Below are 13439 nucleotides of genomic sequence, written 5' to 3'. Positions count from 1 at the left end.
TAGCATAAAAAGAGACACATAGACAAATGAAACAAAAGAAAGCCCAGAAATAAACCCATGTTTGACAAAGGCACCAAGAATATATAATAGGGAAAGGAAATCTCTTTAATAAGTGGTTCTGGGAAAACTAGATATCCAAATGCAAAGAATGAAATTGGACCCTTGTCTATACATATACAAAAATTAACTTGACTTAAATGTAAGATCTGAACCCATAGAACTCCTAAAAGAGAACATAGGAAAAAGCTCTATCAAGACATTGGTTGTGATAGTTTTTAAATATGACAACAAAAGCAAAAATAAACAAATAAGACTATATCAAACTACAAAGCTTCTACACAGCAAAGGGAACAGTGAGTAGAATGAAGAAACAATCTATGGAATGGAGAAAATAGATACAAACATCTGATAAAGGGTTAATATCCACATATATGTAAGGAATTCATGTAACTCATAGCCAAAAAAAAAAAAAAAAAAAAAAAAGAAAACCTGATTAAATAATTAAAAATGATCAAAGGACCTGAATAGACATTTTCTTTTTCTGAATAAGCCATACAGATGGACAGGCCATAGCTATATGAAAAGGTGCTCAGCATCACTAATTGTCAGAGAAATACAAATCAAAGCTACAGTGAGATATCACCTGACACCTGCTAGGATCATCATTATCAAAAATGCAAAAGATAACAAGTAATGGACAGGATGTGGAGAAAAGAGAGAATCCTTGCATACTGTTAATGGGAATATAAATTGGTACAGCCATTATGGAAAACAATATGGAGGTTCCTTTAAAAATGAAAAACAGAATTACCATGTTATCCAGCAATCCCTCTTTTGAGTATGTATCCAAATGAAGTGAAATAAGTATCTCCAAGAGATACCTGTACCCCTGTGTTCATTGCAGCATTATTCACAATAGCCAAGATAAGGAAGCTTCCTAAGTGTCCATCAATGGATGAATGGATAAAGAAAATATGGTATTGTACATAGAGTGGAATATTATTCATCTATAAAAAGAAAGAGATCCTGTCATTTACAATATCATAGATAAACTGGAGTGTATTATGCTAAGTAAAATAAGCCAGGCACAGAAAGACAAATACTGTATGATCCTGTTATATGAAATCTAAAAATGTTTAACTAATAGAAGTGGAGAGTAGAATGATGGTTACCAGGGGCTGAGGGGTGAAGGAAATGGAGAAATGATGGCCAAATGTACAAACTTGCAGCTACAAAATGGACAAGTTATAGGAGTATTATGTACAGCATGAGTGGTGAGGTCTTAATTTGATTGTGGAAACCATCATACAATGTATATGTTTATCAAATCACCATGTCACACATCTTGAATATATACTATCTTTGTCAATTAAATATTTTAAAATTAGGCTGGGCGCAGTGGCTAATACTTGTAATCCCAGCATGTGGGAGGCTGAGGTGGGTGAATCACCTGAGGTCAGGAGTTCGAGACCAGCATGGCCAACATAGTGAAACCCCGTCTCTACTAAAAATACAAAAAAATTAGCCAGGCATGTTGGCGCATACCTGTAAATCCCAGCTATTCTAAAGGCTGAGGCAGGAGAATTGCCTGAACCCAGGAAGCAGAGGTTGCAGTGAGTCAAGATCATGCCACTGCATTTCAGCCTTGGAAACGAGTGAAAACTTTGTCTCAAAAAATATATACAAATTAAAAAAATTTATTGTAGCAGTTGCTTATGGTGCAGCATAGCTGTAAAGAAGTATATATCTGCAAGTCAGACACCTTGAATTTTTGTCCTAAATACCATAATGTGACTTCTGAGCTGGCACAAATTATGTGACCATCTAAACCTTTATTTTGTTATTACAAACATAAGTGGACAGACTAGGTCAGTGGTTTGCAACTTGAATGGGGAACACAGAAATGATTCAAAGGCTTGCCACAGGAATTCTTATTTTGTGGGACCTGGAAGCTGTGATCTTTAAGTCTCTTCCAGTTCTGCATGCCAGTGAGGGAATCTCTCTTCTAGTAGACTCCCAGGCTCTCCTGGTCCTGCTATGTCTGTGGCCTCTGACCTCATGGAGCCTGGTGCTGCTGTAGTCTGTACTGGGATGGCACTTCGTGTGGTCCCTGGCACTGAGGCGCTCACTCAGGCATGGGAAAGTTAGAATTTGAGTGGTTAGACTGTATCATAGGAGCTTTCTCTCCTTCTCTGAATGGAATGCCTTTATACCCACAGTGCAAACGAGCATTGCTACTTGCTGATTTGGTCAGGCAGCAGGTAGGAGGTCTGGTCTTTTACATCTCTTTGCAAGGAGCTCCCTCAAGACAGCACTAACTCTTATACTCAGTGAGGGCTTGTTCTCTCTCAGTTCTACAGTGTAGACAAATTCAAAGTCACCAGTGCATAAACTAGTATGGGGGGTTGGAGGGAAGGCAATTTGCTCCTTTTACATTATTGAAGCATCTGTTACAGGCATCAGGTGGAGGATTTTCCTTCTATTTAGAAACTTAGCAATTCTGCCAAGTGTATTCAACTGAAATTCAATAATGAAATGTCATTAATTGTAGAGTTAGATTTCAAGCAGAAGCCATGGAGAGGAATGTAATTAGAATTATACATTGTGTAATTGTGTGTGTGTGCACGTGTGTGTATTCTCAAACAACTCATAACATTTTCTGTTAAGAATGCTCAAAAGCAGTGGCTCATACCTGTAATCCCAGCACTTTGGGAAGCCAAGGTGGGTGGATCATGAGGTCAAGAGATCAAGACCATCCTGGCCAACATGGTGAAACTCTGTCTCTGCTAAAAATGCAAAAATTAGCTGGGCATGGTGGCGTGTACCTGTAGTCCCAGCAGAGGCTGAGGCTGGAGAATCACTTGAACCAGGAAGTGGAGGTTGCAGTGAGCTGAGATTGTTCCACTGTACTCCAACCTGGCAGCAGAGTGAGACTGTGTCAAAAAAAAAAAAAAAAAAGAAAAGAAAAGAAAAGAAAGAAAGAAAGAAAGAAAACAGAAAACAGAATGCCCAAAAGCTTACTGATATGAGAATTTTTAATGTGGCCCTGTTAGGCTAGTTTGAGAAGGGATTATGGACACCCCAGTTACTGCTTTAGATGTACTTTTCAGGTTACTGGAAAAATGGTATAGCCACTCCACTGGGAGTATGTTTCATTCTTATAGGTAACTTTCATATTTATACATGTTTGGTTATAAGAACATATGAAATTTTTATCAGCAATGATAGAAATTTGGTTTTTTAAGTCAGAAAATTGTATGTGACACTGTCAAAGAAACTAGAATATACTAAATTTCTCTTTTAGTGAAAGAGGAGAAAAGCAGTTCAAAGGCTGTTGCTCAAAACCAATTCATAAGCTACCTTGATATGCTTATAGCTTTTGACCTGTCTGTTATCTTCCTTCATATGAATAAGAGCAAGCCTAGGGCTAAGGAGTGTACAAGTTATCATCCTTTTGGCTTGAGATTAGTCACTTTGCTTAAGGCAATGTTTAGGAAGCGGAGAAGAGAGACAGAAAGAGAATAAGTGAATGAATGAGAGAGAGAAAGAGAGAAGGGAGATGGTTTTGCAGCAATTTTACTTGGGTAAAATGGGAATAGTTCAATCACATAAACCAAGTACCAAATTAGGTGCCTTTTTTTTTTTTTTTTTTTTTTTTTTTTTTAAGGCTGATTTCTCATAAAAGGCTAAAGGAAGTTTAGGGCAAAAGAAAGTAAAAAACTCATCTTAGTTCTTTATAATTTCTTTGAAAGGTAAGTTTTATAAAAGGTAAAGTTTAAAAGATAAATCTATTTTAATTACTGTCTTATTTATTTCTTAAAAACAGTGAAAAATCGAACAGGGTTATCTAGTGAAGTAGTGTTTGCATTCAGTACTTTTAAGTGCCATCGGACTCTTTAGTTCCTCACAGTAAGTCTGTTAGTTAAGGGCAGACTTGATATAATTTAATTTATTTATATGTAAAACATTTTTGTGTGTATGGCAATAACCATTAACCTTTCTTCTACTCTTAAAATTCTTGCATCGTGGCTGGGCATGGTGGCTCATGCCTGTAATCCCAGCACTCTTGGAGGCTAAAGAGGGACAATCACTTGAGCCCAAACAAGCCCTTGCTGCTTTTTCTATCTTCATCAATTGGTAAATAACGTATAGACAAATTATTTATATTGGTGATCTAGAAACAGGATATATGGGTTGTTTGAGAATTAAGACTATCCTAGGCAACATAGCAAGACACCCTCCCCCAGCCCCTGCTCCAAGTAAACATAGAAAAATTAGCCGGGCATGGTCGTGTGCATCTGTGGTCCCAGCTTCTCCATAGGCTGAGGCTGAGGCTGAGGCAGAGGGATTTTTTGAGCCCTGGAAGTCGATGCCGCAGTGAACCGTGATCACAGCGCTGCAATCCAGGTTGGCTGACACTAGCTGACAAGTCTCAAAAAAAGAAAAAAAAATAAACCCATGCTTCTACATTATCTATGTGGACCTCTCACAATATCATCTCTTCTGTAAATCAGCAAAAAGGTCATTCTCTTTATTTTTGACAGGTTAAAAACTGAGTAATAAAACAATCCAACGTTTTACAAAAGCCCATTCTGTACTATAAAAAGAACCTAGTTTTGTTTTATTTAAGTGCTTGTGGTATAAATACTTTAAAATACTAATGTGACATGTTTGAATGGGGTTATATCTAAAATCGAATCTACATTTTTTGCTTTCCTCTTTAATGTCATTTTATGCATATATCAGTTAAAACTATATATATATATATATATAAAACTATATATATAGGAACAAGAAAGTATATATATAGGAACAAGATATATATATAGGAACAAGAAGGTATATATATATATATATATACCTTCTTCACTTTCTTGTTCCTAATCCTTATACAATGGCTCATTCCAACATACAGCCAGATCTCAGATGCTTCAACCAGAGGCTACAGGTCAAGTCATTCCATTTTCCACCAAGCCTCTCATCTCCCTGACACTGTACTTGTATTTAAATATGAGGTCATCTTTTTCTGGGATCCTTGAATAATTAGCCAATTACCCACTATATTATTACCTCTTAATTAAAGCTCAACATATGATAAATGCATTTTACTATATTTTGTTAAGAAAATATTTGCCAATTCTTTATGAAGGAAGTGGTCTTCTGTCTCATTTTAAATAATAAGCAAAGGCCATTACAACATGTTTTCCTTTTTGCCTTGACTGCTCTGAAGTTCTGTCAGATCTGGAAAGAGACTTTCAATGTTTGCATTCTTTTCTTGCTGTATTATTGTTTCAGAGTGGAAGATAAATATTATTATTATATGGACTCATCTCTTTCTGGACTCTACCATATTTCTAAATGTATCCCTATGTCAGGCAGATGGTTAGATTACCTTTCTCTACTAATATTGACATTGTAGTACTTTAAAGATTTTTCTAGATCACTAAGTATAAAATTGACATTTTTAGGAATGTTTTACAGTTTTTTGGTTGCATTTTCATTTCACAAAATTGTTGTTCTATTTTATTTACGTATCATGAAATATGATATCCTGAAACCCAGGTACAAGCAACTATAGTGTTTGGTTATACTATTTTCTTCTTCTATTTGAGACACTAATTATTATAGCACAATGGATATTTATTTTCCCGAATTTCATTAGGAGAGGAGAATAGGTATGATTAACCTATAATTTTAGTTTGAAATAATGCTTATTATTTGCATTCTACAATGTTCAGGGGTAATTATTTCATTAAATCTTCTTAGCAAACTGTAATATAAATTTCCTGGGGGTGGCATGGAAAAAAACCAAGATGCTAACCAAAAAATTTCCAATCCAAAATAAAGATAGTAAAAGCTTGATTATTTGAAGCAGGAACGTGTCATAATTGAACAGTTTGCTTTATATATTTTTAGTTCACTTTCATACCTTGCTCCCCTGCCCCATTCTCAGGCTCCGCTGTCGAGCTTACTGCCTATTTCACCGAGAACATAAAAGCTGTCAGTGGAGAAATTTGTCTTCCTCCTGCCATGGAGCCCACCAGTGCCCCTTGTTTGCACGCATAGGCTTTGCCTTCATCAGGATTGGGACTGGTGACAGTCCTTGATTGCCCCACAGCCCATCCTTAGTGGGATACTGGCCTGCCACCCCAAGCTCACTGAAGGACTTTTTCCCACAATTAAACCACTTTCTGCATGATCAAATTTTCCCTGTACTGAAATAGTCTCATCATCATTCAAACAAAAACAATAATAGAAATGCCATTTGGGGCATCAACCCACTTTTTATAACTACTTTGTACAGCCTTTTATATCAAAACTTAAAAAGTTTTTTAAACTATAGCGTCTCCCTTTTTCCTCTTGCACTTTCCCTTGAACCTCCATCAGGTTTGCTCAGACCCTTTCACTGAAAACATTCTTGCCACAGGCGCAGTAGCCCAGCACGTTGCCAAGCCCTGAGGCCAGGCGCAGGTGCAACCCTGGCTGGTCTGCACACCTTCTCCGCAGCTTCCTCCTGGCTCTCCTTCTACCCATTGGGCTCCTCCCTCTCAGCCGCCTTGCTCGCTCTTTCTTTCTGGTCTCTACATCTCGGTGTTCCCAGAGTTCAGTCCTCAGACTTCTCTTCTCCATGGACATGAACTCACCGTGGGTCTCATCTAGCCGGGGCTGTAAATACCAGGTGTGGATCTGCCTGTATGGGCTCCGAAGGCCTGATTCCAGTCCCAGCCACGATGCAGAGCGCACAGCAGGCCTTTTACAAGGTGAGGTGCGGGGAAAAGTAAACTGCTCACAGAGGAGCGAGATAAGTGTGTTCTGACCGACTCTTTCTTCACTTAGTGCTGGCCACTGTCTCCCAGCCAACCCAGAATAAACGGGAGACTGGCTCACACGGTCTCATTTCCCACCACTCTTCCCCTTGCTCAGGCCTTCTGGCAGTTGTCCCACTATGTCCCATGCGTTCACTTCAAGCGGAATTCTGCTCAAATATCGGCACTCCTTCCCTGCCTCCTCTGCCTTAAAAATCTTCACACGTGCACCCCTCACTTTCTCTTCCTTACCCCACTTCATCTATCCGCCTAGCCCCATCTGACCTACTGTCATGCTTCTTATCTGTTGGCTTATTCCAGAAGGTAAGCTCCCCAGGGGGCAGGGTCTTTCTGTTTGTTTTGCTGCCATATATCCCTAGCAGAGGGAATATCAGCATCTAATTAACTTGCAGTATCTCTTTACTTGTATGGATAACCCTCAGTGATCAATTTTATGTTAAAAATAAGAAAAAAAAAATCTTAACTTACCTGTTATCAGTGACATTTAAATCTACTTCCCTTTTCAAAGAAGCAGTGCTTGTGCATCTTCTAGTGGATATTATCACCCAGCACTAATGTCATTTCTCAATTACAAATAAAAATCCTTGCTAAATGAATCAGGCCGAACTGAGTACTGTATCAGCAGTGAGTAATTAGTATTGAAGCAGAAACAGGAATGCTCCTGATTCTTATTTTTTTTATGCTGGCCAACATCAATCCATAACTCATCTATATATTTAAATCAGTAGATCATCTTACTTTGCTTCAGGGTCAGCATTATCACTGTGCTATGGGCATCTGTATGTTAAATAAAATTACAGTTCAGAAAAGAAAGTACATTCTTAGAAGGAGGATGATCTCAGTTCGTAACCCATTTTGGGTAGAATAATAAGCGTTTTCATTTATATCACTCATAGTCACCAATTTGGGTCATTTTAGAATAAGAAAAGACAGTCCCCTTTCTTATATTCTAAGTACAAAAGCACATTCTCTTTTATTTCTTGATTTTTGCCTTGATCTCTTACATAATTTTTACATGACAATAAGTCTAAAATCCATATGCAACTTGAGTGTTTTCTGTTAAGGACAGTTGCTTGATTTCACAAAAGAAAAATCAAAATAAAATTGCTGTTTTATTCTAGGAGTTTTTATCTGCTAGTAACACAAAAATTAAACCACTGGGTTTAATCAAAGAGAGGGTTATTTTTCCCGCAGGACAGATCATTGGTATAGGAGGTCCAAGGCTGGCAGTGTTCTGGACCCAGGCTCTGTCTTCCTTTATTCTCTTCTTCCCTTGACACCTTTGCGTTTGTGCTTATCATCTCATGAGAATTAACATCTGCATTCCAGGGAATCCAGTGTAGGGGGAAATGGGCAAAGCAGCACCAGTCTCATCTTCATCCTTTTAACAGGAAAGAAAAGCATTTGTCCTTGCGGTGCCTTTCCCTTTGCTTCTGTTATCCAGGACAGTGTCAAGTGACCATGACCAGATTTAAGAGAGGCTGGGAAAGAGGATGTGTGTAGCTGGGCACATTGCTGCCCTGAGCAAAATCAGAGTTTGGTTGGCAGGGAAGGAAAGACGGTTGCGTGTAGTAACTATGCAGAAATGGGGAATACCACAAGGACATCCTAATATAGTATCATGTTAGGGTAAAGCATTATTCATTTTTCGGATAATTCCTAGTTTACAAGCATATTTTCTTTCTTTTTTGTCCTTTTCTAAAGAATCTTGCCATTAGATTTACTCCTGCCTGAGTAAAAGTTTTCATAGAAGACTTGTAACAAATTAGAAGTTATTCATGCTGCTTGATGTAGCAAGTAGCTCATAGTATTTAGAAATAAAAGATCAGAGAGGGGTTTCAGACAACTGAGCTCTTAAATGAAAATAAAATAGTGATGATCTCACAGCACTGATAAAATAATTACTCCAGGTATTAATTGTTTCTGTCTTTATTATTATTTTTATATATATTTCCCATTCATAAAACATACTTGTTGAGTATCTATGACCTGCCAGTCACTATTCTAGAAGGTACTGGGGATGCAGGGGCAAACAAGTTAGATAAGGTAAATATCCTCACTCCAGTGAAGGGAGACAGGTGATAGAAGCAGATAAACTACAAAACTCACTTCAGGAAAAGAGGTAAAATGAAGGCAAGCATAGGTAATATGGTCAGGGATAGTGTTTCTGAAAAAGCGATTTAGAGCTGAGAACATTTCTTCTTGAGACCTAATTGTCGTAATACCCAAATTATGGTAAGATATTCTTGGGAAAATATGATTATTTTTTGAACAAAAACATTCATTTGTTGGTAGGTTTTCTTTATCTTAGAGGAATAATGTGAACTCTTGCAGAATTTGCAGGTTTCTTTTTCCCAGTGGATGGCTCCTTGTCTTATTTGCCATTGATTCAACCTATTATACTTCATCATACACAATTTAATGAGGAAGTTGCTAGGTCCCATGCATTTGTATTCCCCTTTCTTCTCAACTCTTTCTTTGTTAAGTATTTGCTGCAGTTCTTAATGTGAAGGCTCTTCTCTCCCAGCTGAGGTCTTGGCTTTGCTTCCAGCTCTACCTAGGAGAGAGTGATGGTATCCTTCAGGATATGGAGAAAAATATGCATTGATAAATATTAAAAACATCAGTTTAAACCTTAATTTAATAAAGTACATTAAAATAGTACTGAAAACAATATTAAGTAGCATTCATTGAAAGGTCACTGTGTGTGTAAAATGTCCACACAGAGTTCCATCTGGGCTGGCTGGTGGAGAGTATTTTTTGCTTTTTGGTTTGTGGGTTTAATATTCTAGACCTTTATAATGATAGCTTTGGTAATGTATTCTGAGATGCAGTTTAGAGAAAACTATTTATATACTCTATGTTTATTTTCTCTTAGATCCTTTTACTAAAATACTATATATTTACAGAATGACAGAAACGTATTTCTTAATGAAGGATTTGTTTACAATTTTTTTTCTTTTTTGAGATACAGTCTCACTGTCTCCCAGACTGGTTGAACTGCTGGGCTCAAGAGATCCTCTCGTCTTAGCCTTCAGAGTAGCTAGGACTATAGATACATGCCATCATGCCCAGATAACTTTCTAAACTTTTTATTTTTTTAGAAATAAGGTCTTTTTATGTTTCCCAGACAGGTTTCAAATTCCTGGCCTCAAGAGATCCTCCAACTTCAGCTTCCCAAAATGCTGGGATTACGGGCGTGAGCCACCATGCCTGTCCTGTTTACAGTTTTTAAACATCACTTCCTCTGATTTGTTTAAAAGTTGTTTTTTAAAAAGCTGTTTCCAAAAGCTGGCTTTGAGTAGAGTAGCTCTGTTTTTCTCCATTTATGCCTCAGTGTGTTTCACAAATTCATAAGAGCATAAGATGTACTTAAGACATACTTTCCTATGGTTCAGTAAATGTAATGAAAATGTATTTGAGGCTTAAATATTTGTTTTAATATCACCACACATTGGGACCTAGCCTCAGTGAGTATTTCCATGCAATGTAATTACACTGTAATGCAAATTTATTGCTAATATATAAGCTGCTTTTCTGGACTATGAGTGTCTCTCGAAGGAATACTCACCTATTTCACACTTACTGAGCACTAACTATGTGTCGGGCTAGATACTGATGACATCAGTGGTGAACTAGACTCATGCCTGCAGCTTATAGTCTAATAAGAGAGATAGACATTAAACAAATAATTATTTAATTTGTAATTGAGGTAGGTGCTATATAAAATGGGGACCTAACCTCCTCTCAGAAGTTAGCCTGAGGAAGTGAAATATAAGCCAAGATGTAAAAGTTAAGCAGAAGTTATCCAAGTGGACAATGGAATGCTTTTGCCAATATGCAAATGTCCTGATGTTTGAATGAACCTGGCAGGTTCAAGGAACAGGAGAATCCAGAATCCTGAATGAGGAGAAAAATCAAGTCCAGTCATACATCAGCTAGGCCAGGTTAAGAATGTGAGGTTTCATCCTAACAGCAATGAGAAGCCATTGAAATGTGCTAAGAGAGAAGTGATATGATTAGATCCGTGATTTTAAAAGATTACTCTGGTTGCAAGATGGAAAATACATTAGAATGAGTGAAGAATCACGACTGCAATTCTTCAAACAGGAAGATGGCTTGGATTAGACCAGTCACAGTAGTGATGAAGTTAAGTTGGTAGAGTGTGGTACAGTGAGGTATATAGTACAATATAGCACAGTGCAGCATATAGTGTCGTGTAGCATGTAGTAGATAGTACACGGTAGCTTAGAATACAATGTAGTGTATGGTATAGTATATAGCACAGTGCAGCATATGGTGTGGTGTAGCATGTAGTAGATAGTACACGGTAGCTTAGAGTACAATGTAGTACCTAGTATAGTATAAAGCACAGTGCAGCGTATAGTATGGTGTAGTGTATGGTACAGCATAGTATCAGTATAGAATAGCATAATGTCAGTTCTTTCCTTGCCTATCTTTGACAGCCACTTGAGTAAGTGTGGACGTATTTGCCATCTTCAGCACGCCCCCTTTGCTAGCCCGGGTTCTGTCCAGTATTCCAATATCCTTGCTCTGGTTGAGCAGACGCTTCACTGAGGACCCCACAGCAGACCTTACATACTCCTGTTCTCAGCTCGTGGCTGTATTGCTTTTGCCATTATTAATCTCTGAAAGAAATAAGTGAATGTTCTCATAACTGTTTTTAAAAATTTCAATGCCTATTCATTTTCCTCTCTCTCTGATATGGGTTGTGCTGTTAGTGTTATTTATTACAGCACTGGTATTTTCTGCCAAATCATTTAATATTAATAAAACATCGTAAGTCACCTGTAAGTGGTTTTTGGTGACGGTTTGTTTAATTTGCAAAGTCTGAATTAGCATCATTTACATATTTCAGATTTGTGGTCTTCTTTAATTGAGGGTGTTTTCAAGGCATGTTCTTTTACTTCCCGAAGGAACGAATGATGTGAAAGTCCTTCCAGGTCAAGCTGTCTGTCCTACTCCCGGGTGCCGAGGAATAGGCCATATCCGTGGTCCACGTTATTCGGGACATCACAGGTAACATTTTTCTTATTTATTTTCTGGATGAATGGAAACATTCTGCATATTAGCAGGTACATGGAGCATCATAGATGAGTCTCATGGAGCCAGCTGCCCCTATGACACTCTCACCTGTGTGTTACTAAGGCCTTTCCTTGACATTTTCCTCTGCTTGCCAACTCGGCCCTTCTAGAGCTTTCTTGAAATTATGAGGCATTTCCTAGACCCACTTCATGTCCCAGAATCTCCTTTTTCTAACCATTTTCCTACCAAACGCATACTGTCATACACACCTACCACCATGTCCTGAGACTTGGTTTCTTCTAGAGAAATTCCAGAGCCTCTTGCCTTTTCTACTCATTTTCTATTTACCTTGCCTCTATTTCTTTTTCTCTCTTTCTTATTCATTTGGAGATAATTCTATAAAAGAATAGAAAACTAGTGTGAAGTTATGTTGCAGAATATGCCCATGTTTTAAGTACTTGATAATATGCATATAAACAGATGTTGCTTTTAAAGAAAAATAATACAAATTAATATGTAAGCCCTTGCTGCTTTTTCTATCCTTATCAATTGGCAAATAGTGTATAGATAAATTATGCTGGTGATCTAGAAATGGAATATATAAATTAAAACTGAAAAAATTAATATCAAATTTGTTCAAATACACAAATTTATAAACAAACATCATAGAAAAGTTTATTATAAAGAGAAAAGAGTAAGTCATACAATACCTGAAGCAAGAAAACATTTGTTTGAATAGTGGATCTAAGTATAATACAGGAAGTCTGTGCTTTATCAGGGACTTATCTGGCAGTCCTGGAAACTAATGCCTAAAACATTTTTAATTGAATCAAAGGAAATGCCACTATAAGAACAATGATAAGCACTCCCAAATAGCACACATGAATATACATGTGATATGTGTGAATCTATTACACTTAAAAGAAAAAATACAGTACCCATGAAAAAGAAATAAAGACTTGAAAACTGGTTGGTGACTTGTGCAAATCTGTGGGACTCATATTGTGAAAGTGGAGCTGGACCCAGCGAAGACGTCTTAATGTTAGCAGTGTTAAGTCTGTGCGGATCTGCAGCAACTCCATTCTTACCTCCTCAGAGGACAGAATTTGTCTGAGGGGCATAAGGCAGAGTGAGAGACTGAGGCAAGTTTTTGAGCAGGAGTGAAAGGTTATTAAAAAGTTTTAGAACAGGAGCAAAAGGAAGTAAGGTGCACTTGGAAGAGGGCCAAGAAGACAGCTTAAGAGAGTCAAGCGTGCCATTTAGACTTTGCCTTGAGGTATTTATACACTGGCATAATTCCAGGAGTTGCAATTCTTCTCCCCATTTACTGGTGGAGGGTGTCCAGGTTCTTGGTGTCTGGCACAAAGAATTGGAAAAAACACACAAACAGAGCAAGAAAAGAATGAAGCAATGAAAGCAGAGATTTATTGAAAATGAAAGTACTCTCCACGGGGTGGGAGCAGGCCTGAGCAAAGGTGCTCAAGAGCCCCAGTGCAGAATTTTTTGGGGGTTTAAATTCTCTCTAAAGGTTTCCCGTTAGTTACTTGGTGTACACTATGTAGGTGA

The 13439-nt window shown here is 37.7% G+C and overlaps 1 protein-coding gene across 4 annotated transcripts in view; it reads left to right on the top strand.

Moving 5' to 3' along the window:
* Positions 1 to 13439, top strand: part of L3MBTL4 (L3MBTL histone methyl-lysine binding protein 4) — a 456802-nt gene that overhangs the window by 244437 nt on the left and 198926 nt on the right. For all 4 annotated transcript variants that reach the window (XM_074383753.1, XM_074383752.1, XM_039463865.1 and 1 more), the window contains exon 14: positions 11765 to 11867. In XM_074383753.1, the coding sequence (XP_074239854.1) occupies positions 11765 to 11867 (103 nt within the window). The remainder of the gene's footprint in view (positions 1 to 11764; positions 11868 to 13439) is intronic.

The sequence above is a fragment of the Saimiri boliviensis genome, chromosome 13, assembly GCF_048565385.1.
Source record: "Saimiri boliviensis isolate mSaiBol1 chromosome 13, mSaiBol1.pri, whole genome shotgun sequence".
NCBI lineage: Eukaryota > Metazoa > Chordata > Mammalia > Primates > Cebidae > Saimiri > Saimiri boliviensis.
This window is presented reverse-complemented; position numbering and strand designations above follow the sequence as displayed.